General features: G+C 35.0%; 1 protein-coding gene across 9 annotated transcripts in view; it reads right to left on the bottom strand.

Moving 5' to 3' along the window:
- The window catches only part of KDM4C (lysine demethylase 4C), a 192047-nt gene that overhangs the window by 11076 nt on the left and 154595 nt on the right, over positions 1-26376 (bottom strand). For all 9 annotated transcript variants that reach the window (XM_039356156.1, XM_039356157.1, XM_039356154.1 and 6 more), the window contains 2 exons: positions 19397-19582; positions 15733-15903 (listed from right to left, as the gene is read on the bottom strand). In XM_039356156.1, the coding sequence (XP_039212090.1) occupies positions 15733-15903; positions 19397-19582 (357 nt within the window). The remainder of the gene's footprint in view (positions 1-15732; positions 15904-19396; positions 19583-26376) is intronic.

The raw sequence follows: 26376 nt of genomic DNA on the forward strand, positions 1-26376 counted from the left end.
ACATGTGTATACGTTCCCCTGCTGCTCGTGCAAGTGGCGATGCACATACGTACACGCTCGCCCACCATTTCCATGGCCCGGGTTCAAATAGCTCATGGTTCACTAGTGGGCTACGGCCCAGAGGTTGGCGACCCCTGGTCTAGGCCCATGCCATGAAGATTTAAACTGGCACATTGAACCAAACAGGCAACCAATGTGACTTGTGGAGCAGAGGTGTGACATATGGTGTTCTAGGAGCACAAATAATTCCCCACGCTGCTACATTCTGTACCAGCTCAAACTTCTGGATAACTCTTTAGGGCAGCCCCATGAAGACTATGTTGCAGAACTCCAATCTGAAGGTGACTAGGACATAAGTGACTCTAAGCAGAGCCTGCCTGTCCAGAAACAGGTCAATTGGCACACAAGATGAAGCTGTGCAAAGGCCTTCTTGGCCACAACTGTCACCAGCTCATTGTGCAGAAGTTGTGCGTTTACGAGGACTAGCAGATTGTGCAATGGGTGTGCCAGGACAGTTCAATCCTATTCAACACCAAAGATGGCACAGAGCTGGAATCAAATCCAAGTCCAAAATCCAAACCTACTCACTCATGCCAGAGTTCAACTGGAGCATGTTATTCCCCATCTAGATCCTCAAAGTCTCCAGACACCACATTAAGACATTCATGGCATGGCTTAATTTGCCAGGGGTAAAAATATCTAATTGCGTCATATGTTAATGGATATATTATGTCAATCGATAAGCTCGCCCAGTGGCCTAATGAAGATGTTACAGAGGGGAGAGAGCACCAAATCTTGTGGCACCCCATATAGTAGGGCCCAGAGCAGGACATCTTCTCCCTCCCTAATCATTACTCACTGGAATTGACTGTGAAAGAAGGAGGTGAACCAGCACAACACCAAGCCACCCACTCCCAATAAGTAATCCTCAAGAATACCATGGCCAATAGTACTGAAAGTTGCTAGCATGGATGGCTGTATTACCCTCACCTCCCCTAGGCTAAAATATGACCAATGCTGTTTCCCTCCCATATCCAGGTCTTGACTAATCTTGACTTCATTCCAAGATGGAATCTTGATTAAAAAGGATCAAAATAATCTGCTTCCTCCAGGGCCCTCTGAAGTGTTGTGCAAACACTTTCACCACCACCTTCCCTAAGAAAGGGAATTAAGATACTAGATGAAAATTGTGTAGTGTGGGAGGGGGGGAGTGTCCAACAATGCTTCTTGAGGAGAGGGTGAACCAAGGCCTCTTTAAGAGGTAAAGGAACAACTAGGAACAAATCTGAGCAACTATATCTGGTAGATGCTGTGCAAATTCTTCTGCACTAGATATAACTACGGGAAGATGAGGGGAAAAAAAGATTTACCATATAGTCTCCCTCAAAAAGAATGAGAAACTGCACAATCCTTCAGTTTAAAATCCCAGTGCTCTAGAGCAGTTTTTTTCAGGTCTAATGAAGTGTGGATTGTAGACACAGCACTTAATTTGGTAGTGCATTATGAACCCACAGCTGCAGATCTCCTCTGATGTTCCCTCCTACTGTCTAAATCTTAATGCAGGAACCAGAGATTTCAGAATAGCTTCTTCACGCCAATGCTATAATGAACTTTGCTTTGCTTTTCCTCATTGACCTAGGCCAGTGGTTTTCAACCTTTTTAATGCTGCGACCCCAACCAGTTGTAAGTCGAGGACTACCCAACCAGTTGTAAGTCGACGACTACCCAACCGGTCGTAAGTCGAGGACTTTCCCTGCCTGGGAGCGCCGCACATGCATGGTGCCGCCCCCTGTGCCAGCCGAGACATAGCTGGCAAGCGGCAGCGACGGCGCAGGGCGACCACCGGCTGGGCCACCAGCTGGCCCAGCCCAAGGGAGGTAAGGCACCCGCCGGGCCCCACGCGTGCCAGCAACCCTCCCTGCGCCCGCCGGCCTCCCATCTCCCACCCCTGGCCCTCTTTTACTTACATTTTTAGTAGTTGCTCAGCAGGGAGGGGTGGAAGCTTCCAGACAGCTCGTCTTTGCTGCAGACAACTTAAAGCACCGTTTGCAGACTGGGGTTTTTGGCGGGCTCAGCAGGGCAGAGACAGCCTGGACAATTCCTATTGGCTTTTGAAAGCCAATAGAATTAGACTCTATTCAAAAGAGTCTATTCTATTTGCTTTCAAAAGCCAAAAGAATAAAAGGGAGTAGCACAGCTAAGGAAAAGGGGAAAAAAATGGCGGACTGCGTTGTTTGGCGACCCCCGTGAAATAGTCGTTCGACCCCAAATGGGGTCGCGACCCACAGGTTGAGAACCGCTGACCTAGGCATCTCTCCCTCTCACGCTCTTTGTACCATTAGTGGAGCCCCCTATAACATATGAAGAACTTCCTGATGAGTTGGAGACTGCAATTTTGCTTATTGATCCAATAGTGGCTGTAGGAATTTTTTTCACAGATATATTAATGGCATAAAAAAAGAAGAAACCAAGATCTTGGTGGAGTGCAAGTAGTATTGCATCGGCTATAGGCCTATTATTCCCATTCCCATCCTTATTTTACTCAGTTTGTCCCAAATATTGCACAGTCACAATTTGGTATCATGCTGTCAGATTCAGAATTAATCTGAGGGAGTACAAATAAACTGTGGGGGAGAAGGTGCCCCATTAATCATGGGATGTCCATTTCTGCCTTATGTGCTTTTGATGGATAGTAGCATTTTTTTATTCTTCATTTTATTCCTGATTATCTCTACTGCTCTTAGTAGAGCAATCCATTAAGATCTCTAAATCACTATAGTTAAAAGGAAGCTCAATTTCAAAAGGAAAATATCAGATACTATGGTAGGAACAAATAACAATACATTGCTATTCATTTCTTTGACAGAGCCCAAAGGCATCTGACTGGCCCCTGTTGAAAACAAAGTGCAGGACAAGACAGATCTTTAGTTGGAGGTATCAAGACAGTTACAGAATTATTTTTATTCCATTATGGACATTGGAGTTTTTCACTGTTATATTATAAGAAACATTTTTAAAGGCCAGCAAAATGGCCTTACGTTTTCTATGCACTATAAGAAAGCAGATGAAACCTGTGAAGCTAAGTAGGGTTTTTGAAGCTCTCTATTATTGTTGTTATTTTTGTTGTTGTTATGCAAAAACTTTTGTTTTATTAGTTTTGCTCAACTGATACATCCTTGTAAGGGAACTCATCCCATCTACCCCAACTCCACCCCCCCCCCCGGTCGTTCACAAAATTTACAAAGTATGCTGAATTTTAATTCCAGAAAACAATCAACATACTTTGTAAATTTTGTGAAAGATTGCCAAAGAACAATTCCTTCTGAGTGGTTAAAATTACATGGAAACAAAATTGATCTCTTGAATATATCTGCCAGGAAAAAAAATCTCCAAGCTATTCAAACATCACAACACAGAAACTGCTAGTTCAATATAAACCACTCATCTTAACAGGCACACAGTTGTTTTTGATAGATGATTCCATCATGCTTTCTGATATATAAAGTGTAATAACTATAAGCTAAGTTATCCCAATGAGAACTAGTTTTCATAACCAAAAATATTATTGTTTCAGCAAGGATTATGCCAGTAATAGGTCAGTGGGTCTGTAGCAAAATACATTACTGTGACATTTACTATTTAAAATCTAAGGGGACAGAAGTGCTCCAATAGCAGACTAATAAAATTGAATGAATGGAATTCTCTGAAATAGGAAAAAATATTTCTCTGAACCAAGGGTTCTAACAATATATCAAATTTGCCCCTTAAAATGAGACATCTCAAATTATTTAATAATCAGGACATGCCAATTCATCCTTAAAAAATGAATAACATCAGCAAAAGTTGGAAAAAAGCCACTCTAAGTGAGAACACCATTAATAAATTGGGGACTCTCAAACTATGCAGTGGCATGAACCACTAAAATTTCAAATAGGACTGATTTGTCTCACCATCTTGGCAGCAAATATTCAGAAGTCTGTTCTAATTTAATTAAGTTAAGTTCTGTTTAATTTATGTTAAATTGAGAGTCTGTGGCTTGGGAAAGTAAGACTAAACCCCCAAAAAATCTTCCATATAATTTTTTTTCTTTGAACTAGATGGCATTTCTGGATAAAAAAGGCTAAGAAAACATGGTCCTGCATACTATCCTCACAGAACTGAAAACATAAAGAGAAATAGCTTGATATGCCTTTTAAGGGTAGTTAGTGAAATTCTGAAAGATTAGAGAAATTAATTGTTTAACTTTCCCCCACTTTTTAACATTGTTAAGAAGGTAGATACCTAAATAATTAAATACTGTAAGAGGCATTGGCTATAATCCTAAATTCAATGGCCAAGTTTCTCCTTAGTACTGGGTTGGTGTAATAAAATGTTAATCCTAGTCTTACTGAACTAAATAGGCCCAGTTTAGCCATAAGGCATGATTATGGTATTTCAACTTCTATTAAAAGGAAACCATAAATTAAATTCTTCACTAGATGTTAAGTTTCAATATTTTCCATACAATTATAGCAGGTAAGTCACTTTTCCCATACTGCCAGAAATAAAGGAGCATGATTCTCTTAGGGCTGTGGCTGAACTTTCTTTCTGCACTGCTAAGCCAAACAGGAAAAATTTTTACTTAGCTACTAAAAAGTTTACAACTAATTTTTACAAGTTAGATTCATTTGGTTCTGAATGTAAATTTGAATGCATTATTTGATTTATATCCCATCTTATACAACTCAAGGTGAAATGAATCAGTTTCTCCCAATCCGAGCAACTGTAAGTTCCTACATCTTAATGTTTTTGAAGTTCAATAACACTGACATAAACAACCCTGCAAGGTGGGCTCGACTGAGAGACTAGAAGTGGCCAAAAGTCACCCAGCCAATTCTAATACCAAAGGATGGACCATAACTCATAGTCTCCCAATTTCTAGTCCACAAGCTTTAACTCTACAATGGATCAGCTCCCAAATCAGCAAATGCATACAACTAACACTCTAAATACAAGTTGCTGTTTCAGTTTGTTCAGTATACATTCACCTGAAAGCTGTGTTTGAACTTTCCTAAAGAATAGGATTGATGCAATTGTTATTAAAAACTCAAACTCAACACATTTATTTCAGAAATAGGCTTATTGCAATTTATATACTCCTACTATTAAAACCTCTACTACAACTAACATTTGATTAAACAGGAAACTGAAATCCCACACTGAGCAGAGCTTTAGATTTTATGGCTTAAATGGTGATTCTCAACATGTATGTTCCCAGGGCTGGGGTTAATATGGATGTGATTTTTTTTATCAAGCATAGTGTATTATTTTTTGTACACTTTGTTGTTCTAGTTGTACTAGTACAAGCTCCCTGTTTTTGTGGGTTTTAATTGTTTTTCTCTTTTTATGGATTTTGTATGCCACCCAGAGTCTTTCAGAGTAGGTGGCCCTATTAAATTGAATATATTAAATCAAATTATAAATTATCAGAAAAATTGCAGATAAATTGCAGAAAAAAACAGTAAATTAATCAATATTTTTGAACCACTGTTGCTATATTTACACTGCCATCACATAATTCAATTTATGCTGCTTAATGGGGGAGAAGCAGTGACAGGAGAGTCAAAAAATTAAAAGATAGTGGAAAATTCCAATCTTAAAGAATTATTCCTTATCAATGTATTTTTAATATGAAAATGATAACAATAAATAAAATAAATGCTAGCAGAACTAGAACAATTTAAGATACCATACCTTTTTAGGTTGGTGGGCTCATCGGGAATTTTGACAACACAACATATTCTCAAGTGCTTTTGTTAAATACTACTGGAAGGCCTTGCCCATTTTCAAAATGGCTACCATGAAGAACATAACACACAATTTTTTTAGAATACCACCTCATACTGCCTCTAGATTCACCTACCCACTGTGCAGCTCACTCCTTTTTCTCAATGATTGATCCCATTTTCTAAGGTTACCATTCACAGACACAAAGAGATACAGGTTCGTCTTAATTCTTTGCTGCCATTTAGTAGTTGTCCATATCTTTGCAACTCAGATTTCTAAGCTAACCATCATTTTTATTCACTTAGAAAGCTTATGTGATTACTTTGGGAGTTCTACACATTCTTTGAAATAAAAATAATTCCAGGTAGTAACGTTTTGCAACACGTCAACTTTCTTAACAAAAAAGAAAAAAAAAAGAAAGACTGGACAAGTGGACAGGGAACTGGGTAGATAAGATTGTCCAGGGGCAAATTGGCATAATGGATTACATGTGTGGGAATCCAGCCTTAATGTCTTAATGAGAGCCAGTTTGGTCTAATGGTTAAAGCACCAGATTAGAAACCAGGAGTTGTGAGTTCTAGTCTCACCTTAGCCATGAAAAACCATCTGGTTGACCATCTCTCAGCCCAATTCATCTCGCAAGTTTGTTGTTGTTGTTGTTGTGGGAAAATAGGAGGCGGGAGGAGTATTAGGTATGTTAGCTGCCTAATTAGTTAATTAGTATGTTAGTTATTTATAAAAAAAATAAAAGTGGGAAATCAATCAATCAATCAATTCTAGTAGTTGATGAGTATTTATTAAAAACTGAAGCATATGTCACCTTTTCTCCCATGCATATCAACAACAGTATTTGGAGATTGTGTGTGCCTAAAATGTACTCCTATATATTTATTTTTCACAGTATACCAATTGCTCTCTTGGCTACATTTTGTAAATTGCAGTTATAAAATATAAAGTCATATATTTTTCAAAACCAACAAATATATATGTTTAGCTCTGAAAGAACTCCATGGAGCTGAAAACATTATTATGTTTAAACAATGTCTCAAGCTGTCTTGTTATTACCCTGGCATTTTGTTAAATGTATGATCACAACAGGTCCACAATTCCGATACAAAGAAAACCAAAGATAGTGATTTTGATGTTTCATGAAATGTAAATGTATTTCAAAAATGGAAAGTAGCCTTTACAAAAAAAATCTTTGTCATATACTTTTGCTGTCACATATTTTTTTTATGGCTGATGAGTTTAGAACCTTAAAAGATGAAGTTTAATCACTGCCATTCTCATCTCATTGAAAGATCTCTGGGCTATTCTATTGAATTGATATGGTTTCATTAGAGTCAGCGGGTCAGCATAATTCTGTTAAGGATTTTGTGTATTAATGTTGATTTTTTAAAAAAAAAGAGAGAGAGAGAAGAAAAAGTATCCCTATATTTTCGTTCAGATGAGGTTTTTTTTCAGATAAGAAAATATCCATTTTGGAAAAGATTATCAAATCAAACCATACATGTATACCTAAAATTAATTTGCCGCTGTGGCTGATTTCTTTGTATTAGTACAACTAAGTCATGAGGTAATACATCTTTTATTAATGTTAAGACCACTACAACCAGCTAGATGAATTTATCTGAACAATGTTATATATTCAGGAGAACTGCATTATTTAATATAAGTATATTGGATATTTTTGAGAACAGACCAAACAAAAACACACAGGCTTTTAGAAAAATTCTCCTAGGATTCATGAAAATGCCAATTCATTCAAATAAGGTGTCAGAATCCCAATTTTATAAACTGAAATAGTAACCTTTTTATACATATGCATACACACACACACACACACACACACACACACGGGAGGGAGGGAGGGAGGGAGAGGGAGGGCTCTCTTTTTTAAAAAATAAACTTCCTAACTGTGGATTTCTGTTCTTGGACTGTCCCAATTCCTTGAATAGGTATCACGACCTATTCAATTTTCTGTAACTGCAAGGCTGACAAGGCAGAAGTGTGACAGAAAGCAAGATAGAAACATATTTTATTTGATTTTTATCCTGTCTTTATTTACTTTATAAAAAACTTAAGGCAGTAAGATATCTAACACTCCTTTCTCCTCCTATTTTCCCCACAACAACCATGTGAGGTAGTGTGACTGTCGCAAAGTCACCCAGCTAACTTTCATGACTAAGGTAGGACTAGAACTCAGAGTCTCCTGATTTCTAGATCAGCACCTTAACTACTACATCAGACTGGTTCTATATTAGGCTGCTTCAACATTTGACATGGAAAGAAGACAATCCTCTGCATTAAAATACTTTCCCCCTTGTTCCCACAAACAAAAATTAATAGACAAAGTGCGGGAAAAGAAACCTAGGCAGATAGTCTAAGGCAGGGGTAGGCAACCTTGGCTCTTTTATGACTCGTGGACTTCAACCCCCAGAATTCCTGAGCCAGCCACCCCTGGTCTAAGGTATCTGCCTTTACAAACTGAGACATGTAGCTATTGGCTCAATAAACATAAGTTCTCTATGTAGTCTGCGTGATTTCTCTTCCTGAACATAATGGTGTCCATGCCTAAACTGGTTCTTAACCAATGTGTTGAATTCGAGATTGTATTAAAATATCATACAATAAACAAGCTTGATAGACAGAAAAATTAAAATGCCAGTTATGATTATGGAGATATACCATATGGTGGGTTTCAATTCAAAGAGAATCCTGAATGTATTTAATTTTAAAATAAACTGCTTTTAATTTGTTCGATTAAAACATATATTTATTTTAAGGGCAACATCAATATGATAAAATATCTAGAAATGAGTACCAATTTATTAATAATGTATTTAATAAAATAATAAGAACTCAGTCTCCAAGAAATTATTCATTTGAACCTAAGTTACTGGATTTTGAGATTATGGATTTAGTAATCAAATAACCCAGAACAATACTATGGTTTAAGTTCTCAGATACTGCTTCTTAAAATCATATTAAAATTGTCTTTGTAATTTTGACTTTTGTTATTTTACATTTTTTTAAAAAAAAAATCACCACTTCCTGAATATTAATTTGAGATTTATAATCTAATCAACAAGGCCATCTCACTGCTTACACACCCCAGGTCCTGAAAAGTATAGCAGCTACCTATTATGTTCAGTGGTATAGCTTAAACCAAAATTTTCAGCCCACATAGTTCTCCTGTTATTAATATGAAGACAAGGGCATTAAATAGTAACTATAAGCCTAAAAAGAGTTATTAATATTGAATTACTTCAACCAGCCTTCCCAACTATAGTTTGCCTCTTGAATTAATATTCACTCCAAATGCCTTCTAGGGAAAACACTGCCTCACTTGTGGTCCTATAATCAAGGAATATAAAGTTTAATATCCTTAAACCTCTTTTTTTTTCCCCTAGCAATCTCATCAAAATATATACAAACAGGAAATAGTAGCTGGTCTCACACTAATGCAGTTGTGAACTAAACTGAAATTGTGCAGTGACCTGAACACATAAAAAGCATTTGGTATCTTTGTGAGCTAGCCAAACAGGTAAACAGATTAGAGAAATAGCTTCTTCAATAGCAGCAACATTGCTTTTGCACAACGTTTGATAAACAAGTCTTACCTGATATACACACTGCATGGATTAGGAAAGCAGTTTTTTTAAATCTTCTCAGTTACTGAAGCTACAGGTATATTATCTAATGAAAGCACTCAAAGATTTCTCCAGGGAATCTAAAAGTTCTTTGGTGTTCCCTTCAAACAATTATATGTTGTTCTTTTACTATCTGAAAAGCACTGAGGCATATCTAGACCTGATTACATTTTTTCTTAGCTCCAAATCACACTATCCCATTTGGATAGTAAGCAGTTTTTATTCTCTCCCACAACTCAAGCTTTGATGCAGATGTAAACAAAAGAGAAGTTTCTAGTACGAGGTACACTCCCTCATGTGTCACATCTAGATGTTTCTTAATAAAGCATCTTCAGTCATTAACAACATTCTTGTAGCATCTCTGCATGGCTTCATTTATTACCACTGGGATATGAACAGTTAAGTCCTTCTGACACTCCTTTGAAAATATCCCATTTCAAGTGTTATACTTTCAAAAAGGCATCAGACCTCTTCTAAGTAAGGACTTAGCAGGCAAGACAGGGTAATCTTTACTAAATAACATTTGAAGGGCAAGTCTGCTTCCTGAAAAACAGTGGAGAAGAGAGAGGTCATGCATGACATAGGCCCACACAAGAAGTGTGGCCACCAAGAATGAGCAGGGGGGCTTCAGCCAGGTTCGTTGCAGACTTGAGAGTTGCCTTTTCTCAATACTGTATGCCTTGCTCGCCAACAGAACCTTTCTTCCTATTATATTTCAGTATATTGACCCAGGCTGGAAACAAAGACTGTAGCAAATCTGACTCTTTTTCAACGTGTTAGTTTCAGGACTCTAATTTTTCTACACAAATCATATTCTTAAGGTGCTATATTTCCAGTGTATATTTTATGTCTGCAATTAATAAAAAAAAAAGCCATGACTAACCCTTCTTTATTCCTTTATACTAACTGGTAAAGAAGAGCACTGGGGACCAAACAAATGCTTATGTTCATCTTCATCATGCATCAATCTTTTTGCTTCCAAAAATGAATATATTTTGTAATTCTTTCATTTTCAGTACATCTACTTTTCCCCCATAGTTCTAGTTTAAAAAATGATCACCACATTCATGTTTCTGGGCTACCAATTCTACAGAATTCAAGGGCCAGTGTAGTGCAGTTATTAGCATATTGGACTAAGAGCACAAGACCCGAGTTCTCATCTGGTGTTTCTCAACCTCAACAGCTTTAAGATATGTGGACTTCAACTTCCATGCTGGTTGGAGAATTCTGGATGTCAAAGTCCACACATCTTATAGTTGCTTGATTGAAACATTATTCTAGCCTACCCTCAGCCCTGGATACTCAATGACCAGAGTTATAGTTGTGGAAAAATATAGGAGGAGGGAATGTTATGCACACTACCTTGAATTCCTATATAAAAAAGGAAGGATAGCAATCAAATAATAAATAAATTTAAGGGCTTATTTGGCACTGACTCTTTCAGAATATTTTCCAATGACATTCTTCTTTCTTACAATTGTAGCTCATGGAGCTTCTCATGTACAAAATCCTCTAACAAAAATTGATATTTCTCAGGGGACCAGACAGGGTTGTCCATTGTCACCATTGCTGTTTGTTTTAACCTTGGAAATATTGCTGATTAAAATTCGAAAATCACAGCAAATAAAAGGAATAGAAGTTAATAAAAAAGAATATAAATTAAGGGCTTTTGCTGATGACTTGGTGGTTACCTTACCTCAACCTACTTATTCTGTAATAGAGTTATTACAATTGATACATCAGTATGGACAGATTTCGGGTTTTAAAATTAATAACAATAAGACTAAAATATTGCCTAAGAATATGACCAATTCGGATAAGCAGATTTTGGTTAATTTGACAGATTTTGAGGTTGTCAATAAGGTAAAACATTTGGGGGTTATTTTATCTGTTTCTAATGCAAAATTGTATAAAAATAATTATGAAAGGCTGTGGGTCAAAATACAGAGAGATTTGGAAAATTGGGAGAAGTTGCAATTATCTCTTTTGGGAAGAATTGTGGCGATTAAAATGAATGTTCTGCCAAAGTTTCTTTTCTTATTTCAAATGATACCCATTTTAAAGAATGAGGTTAATTTAAATGAATGGCAGAAAGGTATCAATAAATTTATCTGGGCAGGGAAAAAACCAAGAGTAAAACTTAAAATTATACAAGATATTCGTGAGAGAGGTGGACTCAAGGTACCGAATCTGAGATTGTATTATGATGCTGTGGTTTTAACATTAATTAGTGATTGGGTTAACTTAACAAATGTAGAAATACTCCTCTTGGAGGGGTGGGATTTACTTTTTGGATGGCATGCCTATTTAATTTTTAATAAAAAGGTTGATAGGGTTTTTAAATCTCATATTATAAGGATTTCTTTACTTAGGGTTTGGAAGAAATATTATAGAAGTGATTTTAAAATTCCATTATGGGCTATATCGGGGCATGCGATAGAAGGGATAAGGAGTCAAGATGGATAGTGTTTCTTATGCACAATTACTTAGATGGGATGATAAAAATTGGCAATTAAAATCTTTGGAAGATTTAATACAAGAAAATATTATTTACTCATGGTTTCATTATAGACAAATAGTGGAGAGGTGGAAGATAGATCGCAACGTGGGTTTGCTTAGAGAAGATGAGAATTTATTAAAACAAATAAAAGATCAAAGACGAACTCATATTAAGAGAACCTATGGGGTGTTAGTAGAACTGGATTCAGAAGCAGAATTAGTTAAAGAATGTATGGTTAAATGGGCACAAAATTTTGAAGAACTGGTTCCATTAGATACCTGGGAAATTATCTGGGTGAGGAATGTTAAATTTACACAAGCCCAAAATTTAAGGGAAAATTTTTACAAAATGTTTTATAGATGGCACCTTGATCCACAAAAATTGTCTCGTATGTATCCTGACTTGCAGCCTAAATGTTGGAGGTGTGGATGTTTGGATGCTACTTATTATCATATCTGGTGGTCATGTAAAAATATAAAAGCTTTTTGGATTAAGATATGGTGGAATATCCAAAGAATTTTTAGAAGAAGGGTAAAATTTACCCCACAATTGTTTTTGTTAGGTATTCTTTCTGATTGTGATAGTAAAGAGATTATATTGATGTTAAATTTAATTACAGCGGCCAGGTTGTTAGTAGGGCAATGTTGGAAGAAGGAATCTTTGCCTACTTTGCAAGAGTGGTTTCTTAAAGTTTCTTATTTGGCAGAAATGGCAAAGATTTCGGCTTTCTTGAAAGATCAACCGCAAGAGAAGTATTTCCTGGTATGGAAAAAATGGATAGATTTCATACAATATGTTGGATATAAAAAAATATTATTTAGTTTTTGAATAATTTATATTTACAATTTAAGATATTTTATAGATATTTCTTTTTCTTTTTAATTTTCTTTTTATTTTATTTTTTTTATTTTTTTATTTGATTTTTTCTTTTTCTGTTTCTTTTTTCCTTCCTTCTTGTATTTTCTTTTTATATATTGTTGTTAACTATTTTATAATTTGTCTAATCAATGTATTCAGATTTGTTTATAGTTTATATGTGTTTTAAGATTTTTTTCTTAAAAATTTTTAATCAACCCTGTATTCAGCTCTGGGAAGGTTGGGGGAGGATATGGGAGGGTTGGGAGGGTTTGGGGAAGGGAATTGTTTTGTAAAACTTAAAAATTTTCAATAAAAAAAATGATATTTCTCCAAAAGATAGCTTTATAAAAGCAATACAATGCCATATACTCAATACTAGCAAAAATTATTTTAAAAAAAGATTTGCAGGTTAAGATTTCTTCACTATTTTCCTTATGACTGGTGAAAATTTCATAGGCAAACAGAATTTTTCAAAAATCACAGCAATATCTTAACAGCTATGGGCTTGTTCAAATCCACTAGAATGGATTAGAAATATGCATAACATTTAAGATGATGATTCCTGAACTCAAAATACAATAATCAATAGGTCAGTTGAACAAACAATAGAAAAAATATTTTTAATAATAATAATAATAATAATAATAATAATAATAATAATAATAATAATAATAATAATAATAATAATAATAGTAAAGTTGGAAGGGACCTTGGAGGTCATCTAGTCCAACCCCCTGCTCGGGCAGGAAACCCTACACCATTTCGGACAAATGGCTGTCCAGTCTCTTCTTAAAAACTTCCAGTGTTGGAGCATTTACTGCTTCTGGAGGCAAGCTGTTCCACTGATTAATTGTTCTCACTGTCAGGAAGTTTCTCCTTAGTTCTAGGTTGCTTCTCTCCTTGATTAGTTTCCACCCGTTGCTTCTTGTCCTGCCTTCAGGTGCTTTGGAGAATAGCTTGACTCCCTCTTCTTTATGGCAGCCCCTGAGATATTGGAACACTGCTATCATGTCCCCCCTCGTCCTTCTCTTCGTTAAACTAGACATACCCAATTCTAGCAACCGTTCCTTATATGTTTTAGCCTCCAGTCCCCTAATCATCTTTGTTGCTCCTCTCTGTACTCTTTCTAGAGTCTCAACATCTTTTTTACATCGTGGTGACCAAAACTGGATGCAGTATTCCAAGTGTGGCCTTACCAAGGCATTGAAGAGTGGTATTAATACTTCACGTGATCTTGATTCTATCCCTCTGTTAATGCAGCCCAGCACTGCGTTGGCCTTTTTGGCAGCTGCAGCACACTGCTGGCTCATATTTAAGTGATTGTCTACTAGGACTCCGAGGTCCCTCTCACAGTTACTACTATTGAGCATGGTGCCACCTATGCTGTACTTGTGCATTTGGTTTTTCTTGCCTAAATGTAGAACCTTGCTTTTTTCACCATTGAATTTCATTTTGTTAGTTAGTGCCCAGTGTTCAAGTCTGTCCAGATCCTTCTGTATCTGAAGCCTGTCTTCTGGAGTGTTGGCTATTCCTGCCAGCTTGGTGTCGTCTGCAAATTTGATGAGTTCCCCATCTATCCCTTCATCCAAATCGTTGATGAAGATGTTGAAGAGTACTGGGCCCAGAACAGAGCCCTGGGGCACCCCACTACACACTTCCCTCCATATAGATGCAGTTCCATTGAGGACCACTCGCTGAGTACGGCCGGTCAGCCAGCTACGGATCCATCTGGTGGTGGTTCTGTCTACCCCACATTTTTCTATCTTGTCAAGTAGTAGGTTGTGATCTACTTTATCAAATGCCTTACTGAAGTCCAAGTAAATTATGTCCACAGCATTCCTCTGATCCACTAATTTTGTCACTTGGTCAAAGAATGCAATAAGATTTGTCTGGCATGATCTATTTTTGACAAACCCATGTTGGCTTTTAGTAATGACTTTGTTTGCCTCTAGGTGTTCGTTGATTCGTTGTTTGATTATCTTTTGAATGAATTGTGTATGCTATACCAATTCTAGCATTCAATAGCTCTCTTAGACTAGTGTAGAGTGTAATGGCTAGAAGACCATTCTTTTGGCCCTTTTGATATTTTTAAATATCCAAAATAAAATATTGAGAGTTGAGAGAGAGAGAGAGAGTGTGTGTGTGTGTGTGTGTGTGTGTGTGTGTGTGTTTCCCAAGGGACAAAAATAAAGAAAACCTGCATAATGAATGCACTGCTGTCATAGCTTGATAATCTCTGACTGATGTAATGGAGTTTAAAGAGTTCTGACAAGAGGACCTGCATCAAGTGAAGATTTAGCACATTCAAGGTTATGAAGGTGGAAGGGATCAGCCATGAAATCCGAATGCTGATTTTGAGATATACAAGGTAGCAAAATCAACCCCAGAATGAGATAATAAATAAACCACCCCAATAAGTAGTGCTGTTAACTTCCTGCTAAAATGTTAATGTAAATATACATATTGCAAAATGCAAAAAACAGTGCCACTGTGTTTATTCCAACTAAGCATCATTTGATAATAGTTTACAAATAAATAATCAAACATGTAAACCCAATATCTTACTCGATTCATGTGAATCATGTTGCCTGTTATGTATTTTAACATTAAAGTTTTGGGTTAATTCATCAAGGAATTTTGTTATATTACCTCTCTGAGACACTACAACATGTAGAATTCCCACTCTAATATCTTTTATTAAAAGCATATTTCTTATTTAATTAAAAGACTTTGAAAGATTAGTTGTTATTCATTTGGAGAAATGGTAGCTACTAATTAGCACAAACAAGGTTGGGAAGCCCCTGAGAAAGTGATAATTTTCTGCTGCAAGAAATAACAAACATGAACAGAATATTAAGTTAATTATCTCTGTTAAAAGGTCAGAAAAAATAGTTCAATTTTACTGATTTAACTTTAAAAAAAATAAAAGAAACCATTTCTAAAATAAATACTTACTACAATATCTTCAGGGAAGGTATCCAGACTGAAGGAACCATCATCAAATATAACTTCGTAGAAAACTTGAGATATAATTTCTATTACTCTGCAGCTGTAGTAGCGTGTGTTTCTGTGTTTTGCTATGACAGTTTGCCCAACTGAGACTGCTTTCTCAAAGGCTTTGGTTTTCTTTGAAAGATTAAAACAATATAATTAGTCCAAATACGGTACTCTCTCTCCCTTTTTCTTTCTTTCTTTCTTTCTTTTTCTCTCTCTTTCTCTCTCTCTCTCTCTCTATTTCTTTCTCTCTCTTTTTTCTTTCTTTCTCCCTCTCTCTATTTCTCAATTTCTTTCTCTTTTTCTTTCTTTCTATCTCTCCCTTACCTTCTATCTATCTATCTTTCTCTCTCTCTTCTTCCTCTTTTTCCCTCTCTTTCTGTCTCTCTGTCTCTTTCTTTCTTTCACTCTCTCTATTTCTCTTTCTCTCTTTCTTTCTCTTTCTGACTCTGTCTCTGCCTCTCTTTCTTTCTTTCTCTATTTCTCTTTCTTTTTCTTTCTTTCTTTCTCTCTATTTCTCTCTCTTTTTCTTTCTTTCTTTCTCCTTTTCTTTCTTTCTTTCTTTCTCACTTTCTTTCTTTCTCACTCTTTCCTTCTTTATTTCTCTCTTTCTCTTTTTCTTTTTACTCTCTCATTCTTTCTCTCTCTATTTCTCTTTTTTCTTTCTCTCTCTCTTTCACTCTCTTTCCTTCTATCTTTATTTCTCTTTTTCTTTTTTTCTCTTTCTCTTTCTTTCTCTCCTTTTCTTTCTTTCTTTTTCTTTCTTTCTCACCCTTTCTTTTTCTCTACCTCTCTATTTCTCTCTCTTTTTCTTTCTTTCTTTCATTCTTTCTTTCTCTCTCTTTCTTTCTCTCTTTCCTTTCTTTCTCTATTTTTCTTTCTTTCTTTCTCTCTCTTTTCTTTCTCTATTTTTCTCTCTTTTTCTTTCTTTCTCTCTCTATTTGTCTCCCTTTTTCTTTCTTTCTCTCTCTTTTTTTCTCTCTTTTTCTTTCTTTCTCTTTCTTTCTTTCCCTCTTTTTCTTTTTCTCTCTTTCTTTCTCTCTATTTCTCTCTCCCTTTCTTTCTTTCTTTTTCTTTCTCTCTTTCTCTCTCTCCTTTTCTTTCTTTCTCTCTTTCTCTCTTTTCTTTCTTTTCTTTCCTTCTTTCTTTCTTTCTCTTTTCAATATCTGTCTTTCTTTCTCTCTTCCTCTTTCTTTCTCTCTTTTTCTTTCTCTCTATTTCTCTCTCCCTCTTTCTTTCTTCCTTTCTTTCTATCTCTCTTTCCTTCTATCTTTCTTTCTATTTCTCTCTCTTTCTTTCTGTCTCTCTGCCTTTCTTTCTTTCTCTCTCTATTTCTCTCTTTCTTTTTCTTTCTTTCTCTTCTCTCTTTTTTCTCTTTCTCTCTTTATTTCTTTCTCTCTCTCTCCCTATTTCTTTTTCTCTCTCTATTTCTCTTTCTTTCTTTGTTTCGCTGTCTCTTTTTCTTTCCTTCTTTATTTCTCTCTCATTTTCTTTCTCTTTTTCTCTTTCTTTCTCTCTCTTTCTCTCTCTTTGTCTTTCTCTCTTTCTTTCTCTCTTTCTTTCTTTTTTCTCTCTATTTGTCTCTTTCTCTCTTTCCTTCTTTCTTTATTTCTCTCTCTATTTCTCTTTCTTTCTTTCTCTTTCTTTATTTCTCTCTTTCTTTCTCTCTCTCTATTTCTCTCTTTCTCTCTCTCTCTTTCCTTCTTTCTTTATTTCTCTCTTTCTCTCTTTCTCTCTTTCTTTCTCCATTTCTCTTTCTTTCTCTTTCTTTTTCTCTTTTCTTTCTTTCTCTCTATTTCTCTCTCCCTTTTTTCTCTCTTTCTCTCTTTCTCCCTTTCTTTCTCTTTCTTTCTTTCTCTCTCTTTCTCTTTTTCTTTCTTTTTTTCTCTCTATTTCTCTATTTCTCTCTCCCTTTCTTTTTCTCTTTCTCTTTCTTTCTCTCTATTTCTCTCTTTCTTTCTCTCTCTTTCCTTTTTTCTTTCTTTCTCTTTCTCTTTCTCTCTTTTTCTTTCCCTCTCTTTCTCTCTCACTATTTCTCGCTTTCTTTCTCTCTCTCTTTCTCTCTATTTCTTTCTTTCTTTTTCTCTCTCTATTTCTCAATTTCTTTCTTTCTCTCTTGTTTTTCTTTCTTTCTATCTCTCTTTCCTATCTATCTTTCTCTCTCTCTCTTCTTCCTTTTTCCCTCTTTCTTCCTCTCTGTCTCTCTCTCTTTCTGTCACTCTATTCCTCTCTTTCTTTCTCTCTCTTTCCTTCTTTATTTCTTTCTCTCTCTCTTTCTCTCTCTCTTAATCTTTCTTTTTCTTTCTCTCTCTCATTCTTTCTCTATTTCTCTTTCTTTCTATCTCTCTTTCCTTCTATCTTTTTTCTCTATCTTTCTCTTTCTCTCATTCTTTCTTTATTTCTGTCTCTTTCTCTCTCTTTTTCTCTCTATTTCTCTCTTTTTCTTTCTTTCTCTCTCTCTATTTCTCTTTCTTTCTTTTTTCTTTCTTTCTCTCTTTTTCTTCCTATCTTTCTCTCTCTTTCCTTTTCTCTTTATTTCTCTCTTTCTTTCCTTCTTTATTTCTCTTTCTCTTTTTTCTTTCTCTCTCTTTTCTTTCTTTCTTTCTTTCTATTTCTCTTTCTCTCTCTCTTTCTTTTTCTTTCTTTCTTTCTTTCTCTCTCCCTCTTTCTTTCTTTCTCTCTCCCTCTTTCTTTCTTTCTTTCTATCTCTCTTTCCTTCTTTCTCTCTCTCTTTCTCTTTCTCTCTCTTTCTTCCTAAGTTTGTTTCACTGGATCCTAAAGAACTCTTACAACTTCTCAGATAGCCTCATCTAAGTCAGATCAAGATTTAAACTTGTAAAAAGCATGCTTTATCTAAGTTACTTATAGGTTTGTCCATGGTATGTTTGGATCTAGCTCCTCAGTCCCATCTCTTCCACCCACTGTATTCTGTGAAGCATTTTCACAGAGGAAGGTCCGGTTCATAATGCTGGATGAAGGAGGAGAGCTGAGTCCATGCAACATTCAGCAAAGCTTCAATTTGTGGCTTGCTCTGAATACCATATGGCATTTGTATTTCTAGAAATCCTCTTTTGTTTATAGTCTCCAACTATAGCACTAAATGCTCATCTGACTACAGCCATCAAATTATTTTTTTACCTAAGGGTCTCTTGGGAGATCCTCTAAGCCAGAGGCATTTGCAAGAAGCAAGGGGTAGTCAGAGTGACAAGGGAAACAGTGTGGCATTGTGATGCAAATTATGCTTCTTCTTCAGATGCATCCAATGTTACCCACCCATTTGAAAGAAGTAAAATTTGTGGCATTATAATGCTGTTCTCATCTTGACCAAATCAGGCAAATGTTCTGAGCACCCCCATCATATCCCATGGTTATATAGCTGAGAATTTGAGTTGTAAGAAAAAGAAAAAGAAAGGAGTAAGTAGCCTCAACATAGGTGCGATGTAATCAGCAGCTTAAATGAACTCTTAAGCATTTCATTAAACAATCTTTATTCCTTACTTCTTGACCTAGCCTATGTAGTCTTGACATTTTCCTATTCTAATAGTTTGGAGGGTTGTAACAGGATATATAATGTCAGCAATAAAATTAAAAACAATGTAGAAAACAATGGTATATAAAATCTTACCACATTTTGACTTATTTTGTGTCTGAAACACGTGATGTAAACAACGTAAGGCCAGTCATCTGGTTCCATCAACACCCCAGCAGCATGTGCACATGTGACATGGAATGAAGCTGGGCAACGTCCATAGGAGCACTGGATGCAAGCACCAGATATTTTCTTAATTCTTTGTCGACAGAAGATGCATTTCTGCAGGTACAAATGGAAGGAAGGATTTCCACAGATTTAATTTTGAATATTGACTAGCAGGTACTTATGACCAATGATTTACGGCTACTACCCACACCCAGCTGGTCATGTGTTTTAGAATGCGATGCAGAGAATATTGTAGCTGGATAACTGTTAGATATTAAGTATGTAAAAAGAAATGTATAAATTAATCAATAGTTAAATGTTTTTGTGGCAAACATATCTGTATCAACTACATGAAACAAAATAATTTCTGTATAGGAGGAGAAATCCAGGTAAGGTACTTAAATTTGATTTTGTAAATATCTGGAGATTTACACTTTTGTTGATGTAGTATTTATACAGAACCTCTCAGATATGCTGGCTCTCTGTTCACATCTAGCTGTAATATTTCTTTGCTGTTACTTTTTTCTGTTATCTTGGCACCTTGGCTCAATAAATTATTTTGTTCTAGAAAGAGCAACAAAGCCAGTTGCTTTAGAATAGCAGGAACAAAAATACAGCTCTGGAAAAATGCTAAAATACAAGAACTAAGGTTACTTAACTGAAAACTTTTAAAAAAAATACAAGAATTCATTTTTTAAAAAAACAAAAACAAAATTTAAGCAGATAAAATGAAAATCAAAACAAAATCATAAACAGAGAAAAATGATTGGAAATAGGTGCCAGGTAAACATTATAAACATTAATTATAATGTAATGTTGAAACTAGTCAAAAGCTAGTAAAAACAAAAGAGATTCAGTATATAACCCTAAATCCTATCATAGATCAAGTCCAATAGAATGCAGAGATCTTAATATGTAAACATAAATATTACTGAATAGTATTCTGCATTAAGATTATAGCAAAATAAATACTAAATTAATATTTAGGGGGATAGTACTGAATATAGAGAAGCCACTGACAGAAAAATCCCTAATTATGACCTGTCTATGTTCCGAGGACTAGATGTGCATAAATAAAAAATAGAGCCCTGCATCTATATGGACCAGAAAATCATCTGGAACTTTGTAAATTCAGTCTTTAATCAAGCAGTTTTTATTCTTGTCTCAGTATTCAGAGTACTTAGTATTCTCAAACCGGTACAAGAAATATGTCTTAAGTAGTCTGTAATCTCCTAAAACAGTCTAACTTTAGAAACCAGTAAATAAAAATCCATTACTAAAATTGAAATATATCTGTAAAGTGACTAGGACTCATAAATAAAGTCAAAGAAAGGTAATCTAAGTCTAGGCTGTAAATACGATATCTAATTGTACATTAAATATGTTAAAACCTCAAATTACATAAAATACACCTAAACAGTAAGACTTTGTGTGGTGAATCTGGCAGATTTTACATGCTACAGAACACAACTTATTAGCACAGGCATGTCAAACTCGCGACATCACGTGACATCGTGTGACATATTGCGACTTTTTCCCCCATTGCCAGCAATGGGGTGGGCGCGGTTTCGGCATGATGCATCCGGCCTGCGGGCCGGCAGTTTGACATGCCTGTATTAGCATAATAAATAGCAAGGCATCTGTAAGTAGCATTTTGGGCATATGTCAAGTCTGAGAAATCACAATATCTACTGATCAAAGATAGGATAAATTTAATTTGAATCCTTTTATAAAAGGAGCAACAAAGAAATATATATTCTGTGATTTCCACCTCTCCAGAATAGTAAGAGACTGAACCTTTAAGCTATTGATACTTTTTTATAATATCCATCCAAAAATGTCCGTGGTAAGAGCTTTATAAATTAATGCAAGTACTTTGGATTAAACCTAGAAATTGTACATAAAGCTTATTTTCTCAGAAAGTTTAATTTCTGAGTTCCAATTAATTTAAATTCCCAAACTAACCAAATGATTTGTTTTTCAGCACTTATAATTTTAAACACCTTCCAGAAGCTACTTCATATATAACATATTGTAATAATATGCTAGAGAACCAGTTTGGTATAGTGGTTAAGGCATCAAGCTAGAAATGGGAGACCAGGAGTATTAGTCTTGCCTTAGGAAAAAAGCCAGCTGAGTGACTTTGAGTCAGTTACTCTCTCTCTTAGCCCTAGGAAGGAGGCAATGGCAAATCGCTTTGGGAAAAAAACTTGCCAAGATTATTGCATGGATTTGTCAAGGCAATCTCCAACAATCCGGCAAAAGTAGGCAATATATTCCAAGATAAGATAAAGTCAGCCTCCTTTTCTTGGTAAAATGAAGTGAGATTAGTTTATTGAGGATAGTTGTGAGTAATGATGGTTCAAAGCCTATATAAGCTGTTTAGAAACTCCCATGGGATGGAATTTCAGTGCAGACCTAGAAAGGAGGATATATTTCCTGCTTTGAAGGAATCTGTCCACTATTATTTCTTTGGGATTTTCTGACTGGCAGAAGAGTCATAAAGTCTTTCTTCCTTTGTCTTATTGTATTGTTGAATATATTTTGGTTGCTGGCCTGCAATATATTATTACATTATTTTCTTTTACTGCCTTGGGATAAGGCCTTAGATACTCATAGAAATGTGATCATTTCTTCAAAATCCAAAAGAATCTGTGTCTGAACCCTGCTAGCCAGGTGATAAAGCCACATAGTACCTTATATGCTATTAACCTAATATCATGAGCTCCCAAAATCATTTTATCAACAGATCTCTAACCAGTAAAAATTTGCACGACATAGTAAGCTTGTATAACACTGGTTGCAAATGAATCACTTTGTTAAATTATTTGTACATTGGTCTAATTTGATACAACCAACAAATATCCTTGAAATGTCCATTGGAATTTGGCAGCCTATAAGATTAAATAAATAAAATAAATAATAGAAATAAGGTTCTGGGCTGCAATTCATATTGGGAGACCAATTCCTAAATGCTATATACCATGGATCTGTACCTAGGAAATACAATTAATTTTTTTGTCATAAAAATAACAAATGCTAGCCTATTTTTCATAAAAAGTAAAGTCCAGCTGAATAGAATATAAGGAATCAGTGAAACCGTCCCCCCAAAAAAACAACCCTCACTCACATATAAAAATATAAAACAGGCCCAGATATAGCAAAGCATTTTTAAAAACAGGAATAAAACTGACTTTCCTTATGCTCATGCCATCTTTATTCAAATATATATAATGAACTGAGGTTTACAAATAAATTCAAGAGATAGGGTCTGAAATTTCACCTGGAATTTCTGAACTCTGCCCTCCAATTAGTTATAGTTTTCACTTTCTACCTTTCTAGTTGTTACAAAACATACATCTTTCTATATGCAAAAAAAAAAACAGGGAAAAAATAACTAGTTCATACTAGGCAGCCATTTAAAACTGATTGACCAAGATGAAAGGATTAAATTCAGAGCAATATGCTCTGAGCAATTTATTTTACTGAGGAAAAACCCATAAAGAATTCTTTATCACAAACTGGGTGCCTGTGCCTCCTAACCAATAAACCTTCCATCCTTCTGAGGCTGACTAGCTTGCCTGCTGATACCAATAAGCTAAAAGATAAATATTTTCTTTTCTCCTACAAACCTCAAAGAGATAATTTAAATTAAAAACACACACATACACCTCATGAGAGAAGGAAACAGTCTTAAGATATTCAGTCACATTTAAGGCTTGCATGTTCAAATATTTAGAAAGAAGAATCTTGGCAGGCTCTGACAGAGAATTCTGATGTGATACAAATATTCATATCAAAATTTCATCTACCTTGAGGCTACTTACTGGCATTTCAGCAATGCTCTGCAATGTATTTAAAGGAGACACTAGAATCCCTATGTGTCTGGGCAAGAAAAGGCCGTTGTCAATTATATAGGTAGATGCCTCTGCACTGGAGAGGTAAAATGCATTTTTAAAGTGTATGGATAATGACAAACAACACTGTTGTTTGTCTTATCTGCTGAAGTGGAGTCATTGCATATGTAAATACTGCATGAGCATTGTGGCCAAGGCAGGTGTTTGGGTCACCATGCACCTTCTCATTATTCTATTCTAAATCTTAGAATATCATTAATAGGCTCAAAGAAAGATGCCTTTCCATGAATTACTAGTGTTGAACAATTCTTATATTTTCAACTATTTTAATGGAAGCATCCAATAATTGTGTTCCTATTTTCTCCAGCCCATGGGAAGAAGAGACATATTATTTGAGAGTTTAATTTTCTGGATTAAGTAGGAAAGGTTTGTGGAAATATAACTATAAAATCAAAAATTGGTTAGTGAAAGAACTTGCTGTTTGTTGTTCATTAAACTATTTTCTGAATACATGCTTCTCAGACTCAACTACTAAGAAATATAACAAATTTGTCAAAATACAAATATTTGCCTCATGTTTTATCATTATAATTGAGAATTACAATTTTCTAAAAAGAAATAAAACATTTTGGAATTTGGTTTAGAATAAGCATAGTTATGTATAGAAATTCTGACAAAATGAAAGATTCAACTGATTGATTTTACATCATGATGACAGAAAGCAGGGATTATTCATGATATCTAGACCTATACAAACATAATATTATTATTTGCACCACTAACATATTAGGAGTACTTTGGCGTATTTAGAGTCTCAGAAGTGTAAAACTTATTCCAGATAGGCAGAAAAACATCTGGAACTTCACTGCAATGCATTGGGAAACAGAATTTGAAATTCCTGTTAGAAATCGGTAGGACAGCATAAGTGGGAACCAGGATTTTTGCAAGTAGTGAAAATTCCTTGTTCTTTCAATAAGTTGGGATACAATTGAGATGAAAAGAAATAAAAGGAATTGCTTGTACAAATTCTATAATACCAAATTAATATGAAAGTGTGAGTTGGCACTGTTTGCTCAGAGCAATGTTTTCAAATATTATGTTGTCACCAAAATCATTCTAAATGGATAGCGTGGCTAAAACAAATATGAAAATATAGTTCATGTATACCTACAGAATCTTTTCATACTTTCCTTTAGAATCAGAACACAAAATGGGGGAATATTCAACATGAGTGAACATGCCTAAATCTTGCATCAATTATTAAACAGTTTACAATGAGCAATTATCTCCTGACACTAATCTTCCAGACTTCTACCTTCATGAATTCTAAAACATACTCAAATCATATTCAAATGCCAGACCTTATCATTATAATACTAATCCAATCTTAAAATACTCTTTAAGATTAAAGACTAAAATCTTAAAGCACTCTTATTGTTGAAAAAGCACTAAAAATTAAACATTATAGTTATTTCAAAGTATTTTCTCTTAAGAAAGAAATATGTTTGCTTTATTCTGTAATTGTTTCTTCAATATGTTCACATTTTATTTGCATTATAAATGTTGAACCTAAAGAAGAAGAATCCCCTGCCTCAAAATATCACAACCTAAATATATATGATACATCAAAATTCTTTCCTAAGATTTAAGATTACTGTATCAGTGACAGTTTATCAGAGTATCTCTACTCTGGGAACACTCAAGATGGCTAATAAAATATTAATATAAAAACAGAATAAAAAAGACAAAAACATAAATGTATCAATAAAAAAGTACTAAAACATCCAAAGCCTGAGTAAATTTGATTGATATTGGTTTCTGGCATGCGCTTATTGACAGTTTAGTGACCAGACAGATGAGGCATGGAAAATACTATGGATACAGACATTAATCTTACAAAGACATGCTATTCTATTTCTTTAAAAAGATTCAGAATAAAGAGAAAAGGAAATGAGAAGGAAATTAACTTGAAAATAATAGCTATTCTATCCAAATCACACTGACTACTTGACCATTTTGTATTAATATACTTTATTTTGTATTGCAAGTCTCTCTCTTGCTCTCATTCTTTACACACAAACACACGGGGGGGGGGAGAGTTCAATGTAAATCATATTTAGCCTCAATGAAGGGATATATAGTCTGAATCAATACATTAAAACAAATATTATAACACAGGGGTGTCAAACTGCCAGCCCACGGGCCAGTTGCATCATGCGAAGGCCACGCCCACCCCAGCTCCGGCAATGCAAAAAAAGTTGCGATACATCGCAACACGTCACGTGATGCGGTGAGTTTGACACCCATGTTATAACATAATGTATTAAATATCAACAAAGATATATTCAGTCCCTTGAATATCACTAAGGGAATGACTGCAAGCAGCTACCTGAATTAGTTACGAGAAGGCTTCAAATATTATTATTCAAATTATGTTATTGAGAATCCAACTGATTTTAAAATAAGCAGCCTGAAATTTAAAACTGCAGCTTTATTTTATTTACTGGGTAGGAGAAGTAGTTTTGAAGTCTGTTTGCTGCAAGTAAAACCAATTGAACTAAACTTCAATTATTTCTGAACAGGCCTGCGGTTGATAGAGGTTGTAAACTGAGGCTAAAAGTGAAAATGGAATCGTATAAGCAGGATAGATTGGTCCTTATATTCCATTGGATGGCTTAATAGAAGGTATTTGTTGCTAATCACAAAAACATAGACCCTGAATAAAAAATTTTGCAGATTGGCTAGAATTAAAGTGTGTTCCCTCTCTCTCATTTTTCTGCTGAAACAATAAAGCATAGATTATCAGCTTCAGCTCTTGGTGTTCTATAAAGTGCTATTTTCCCATATGCATTGTGGAGAAATATACATTCATAATTGTCTCTGAAACGTTAATAAAGGCCCCATTGTTAACCATAAATTATATTATTTCTTTAATTGGCTTGTATACTGAAATACAACAATTGCTTGAAGGCTTACAAATATTCAGTAAAATATAGGGCAGTTTCTTTGGTACTTTCATTTTTACTGGAGATTATTTGGTTTTAATAAATC

This window comes from Crotalus tigris, unplaced genomic scaffold (assembly GCF_016545835.1).
Source record: "Crotalus tigris isolate CLP2741 ecotype Arizona unplaced genomic scaffold, ASM1654583v1 scf7180000018786.1720131, whole genome shotgun sequence".
NCBI classification, from domain to species: domain Eukaryota; kingdom Metazoa; phylum Chordata; class Lepidosauria; order Squamata; family Viperidae; genus Crotalus; species Crotalus tigris.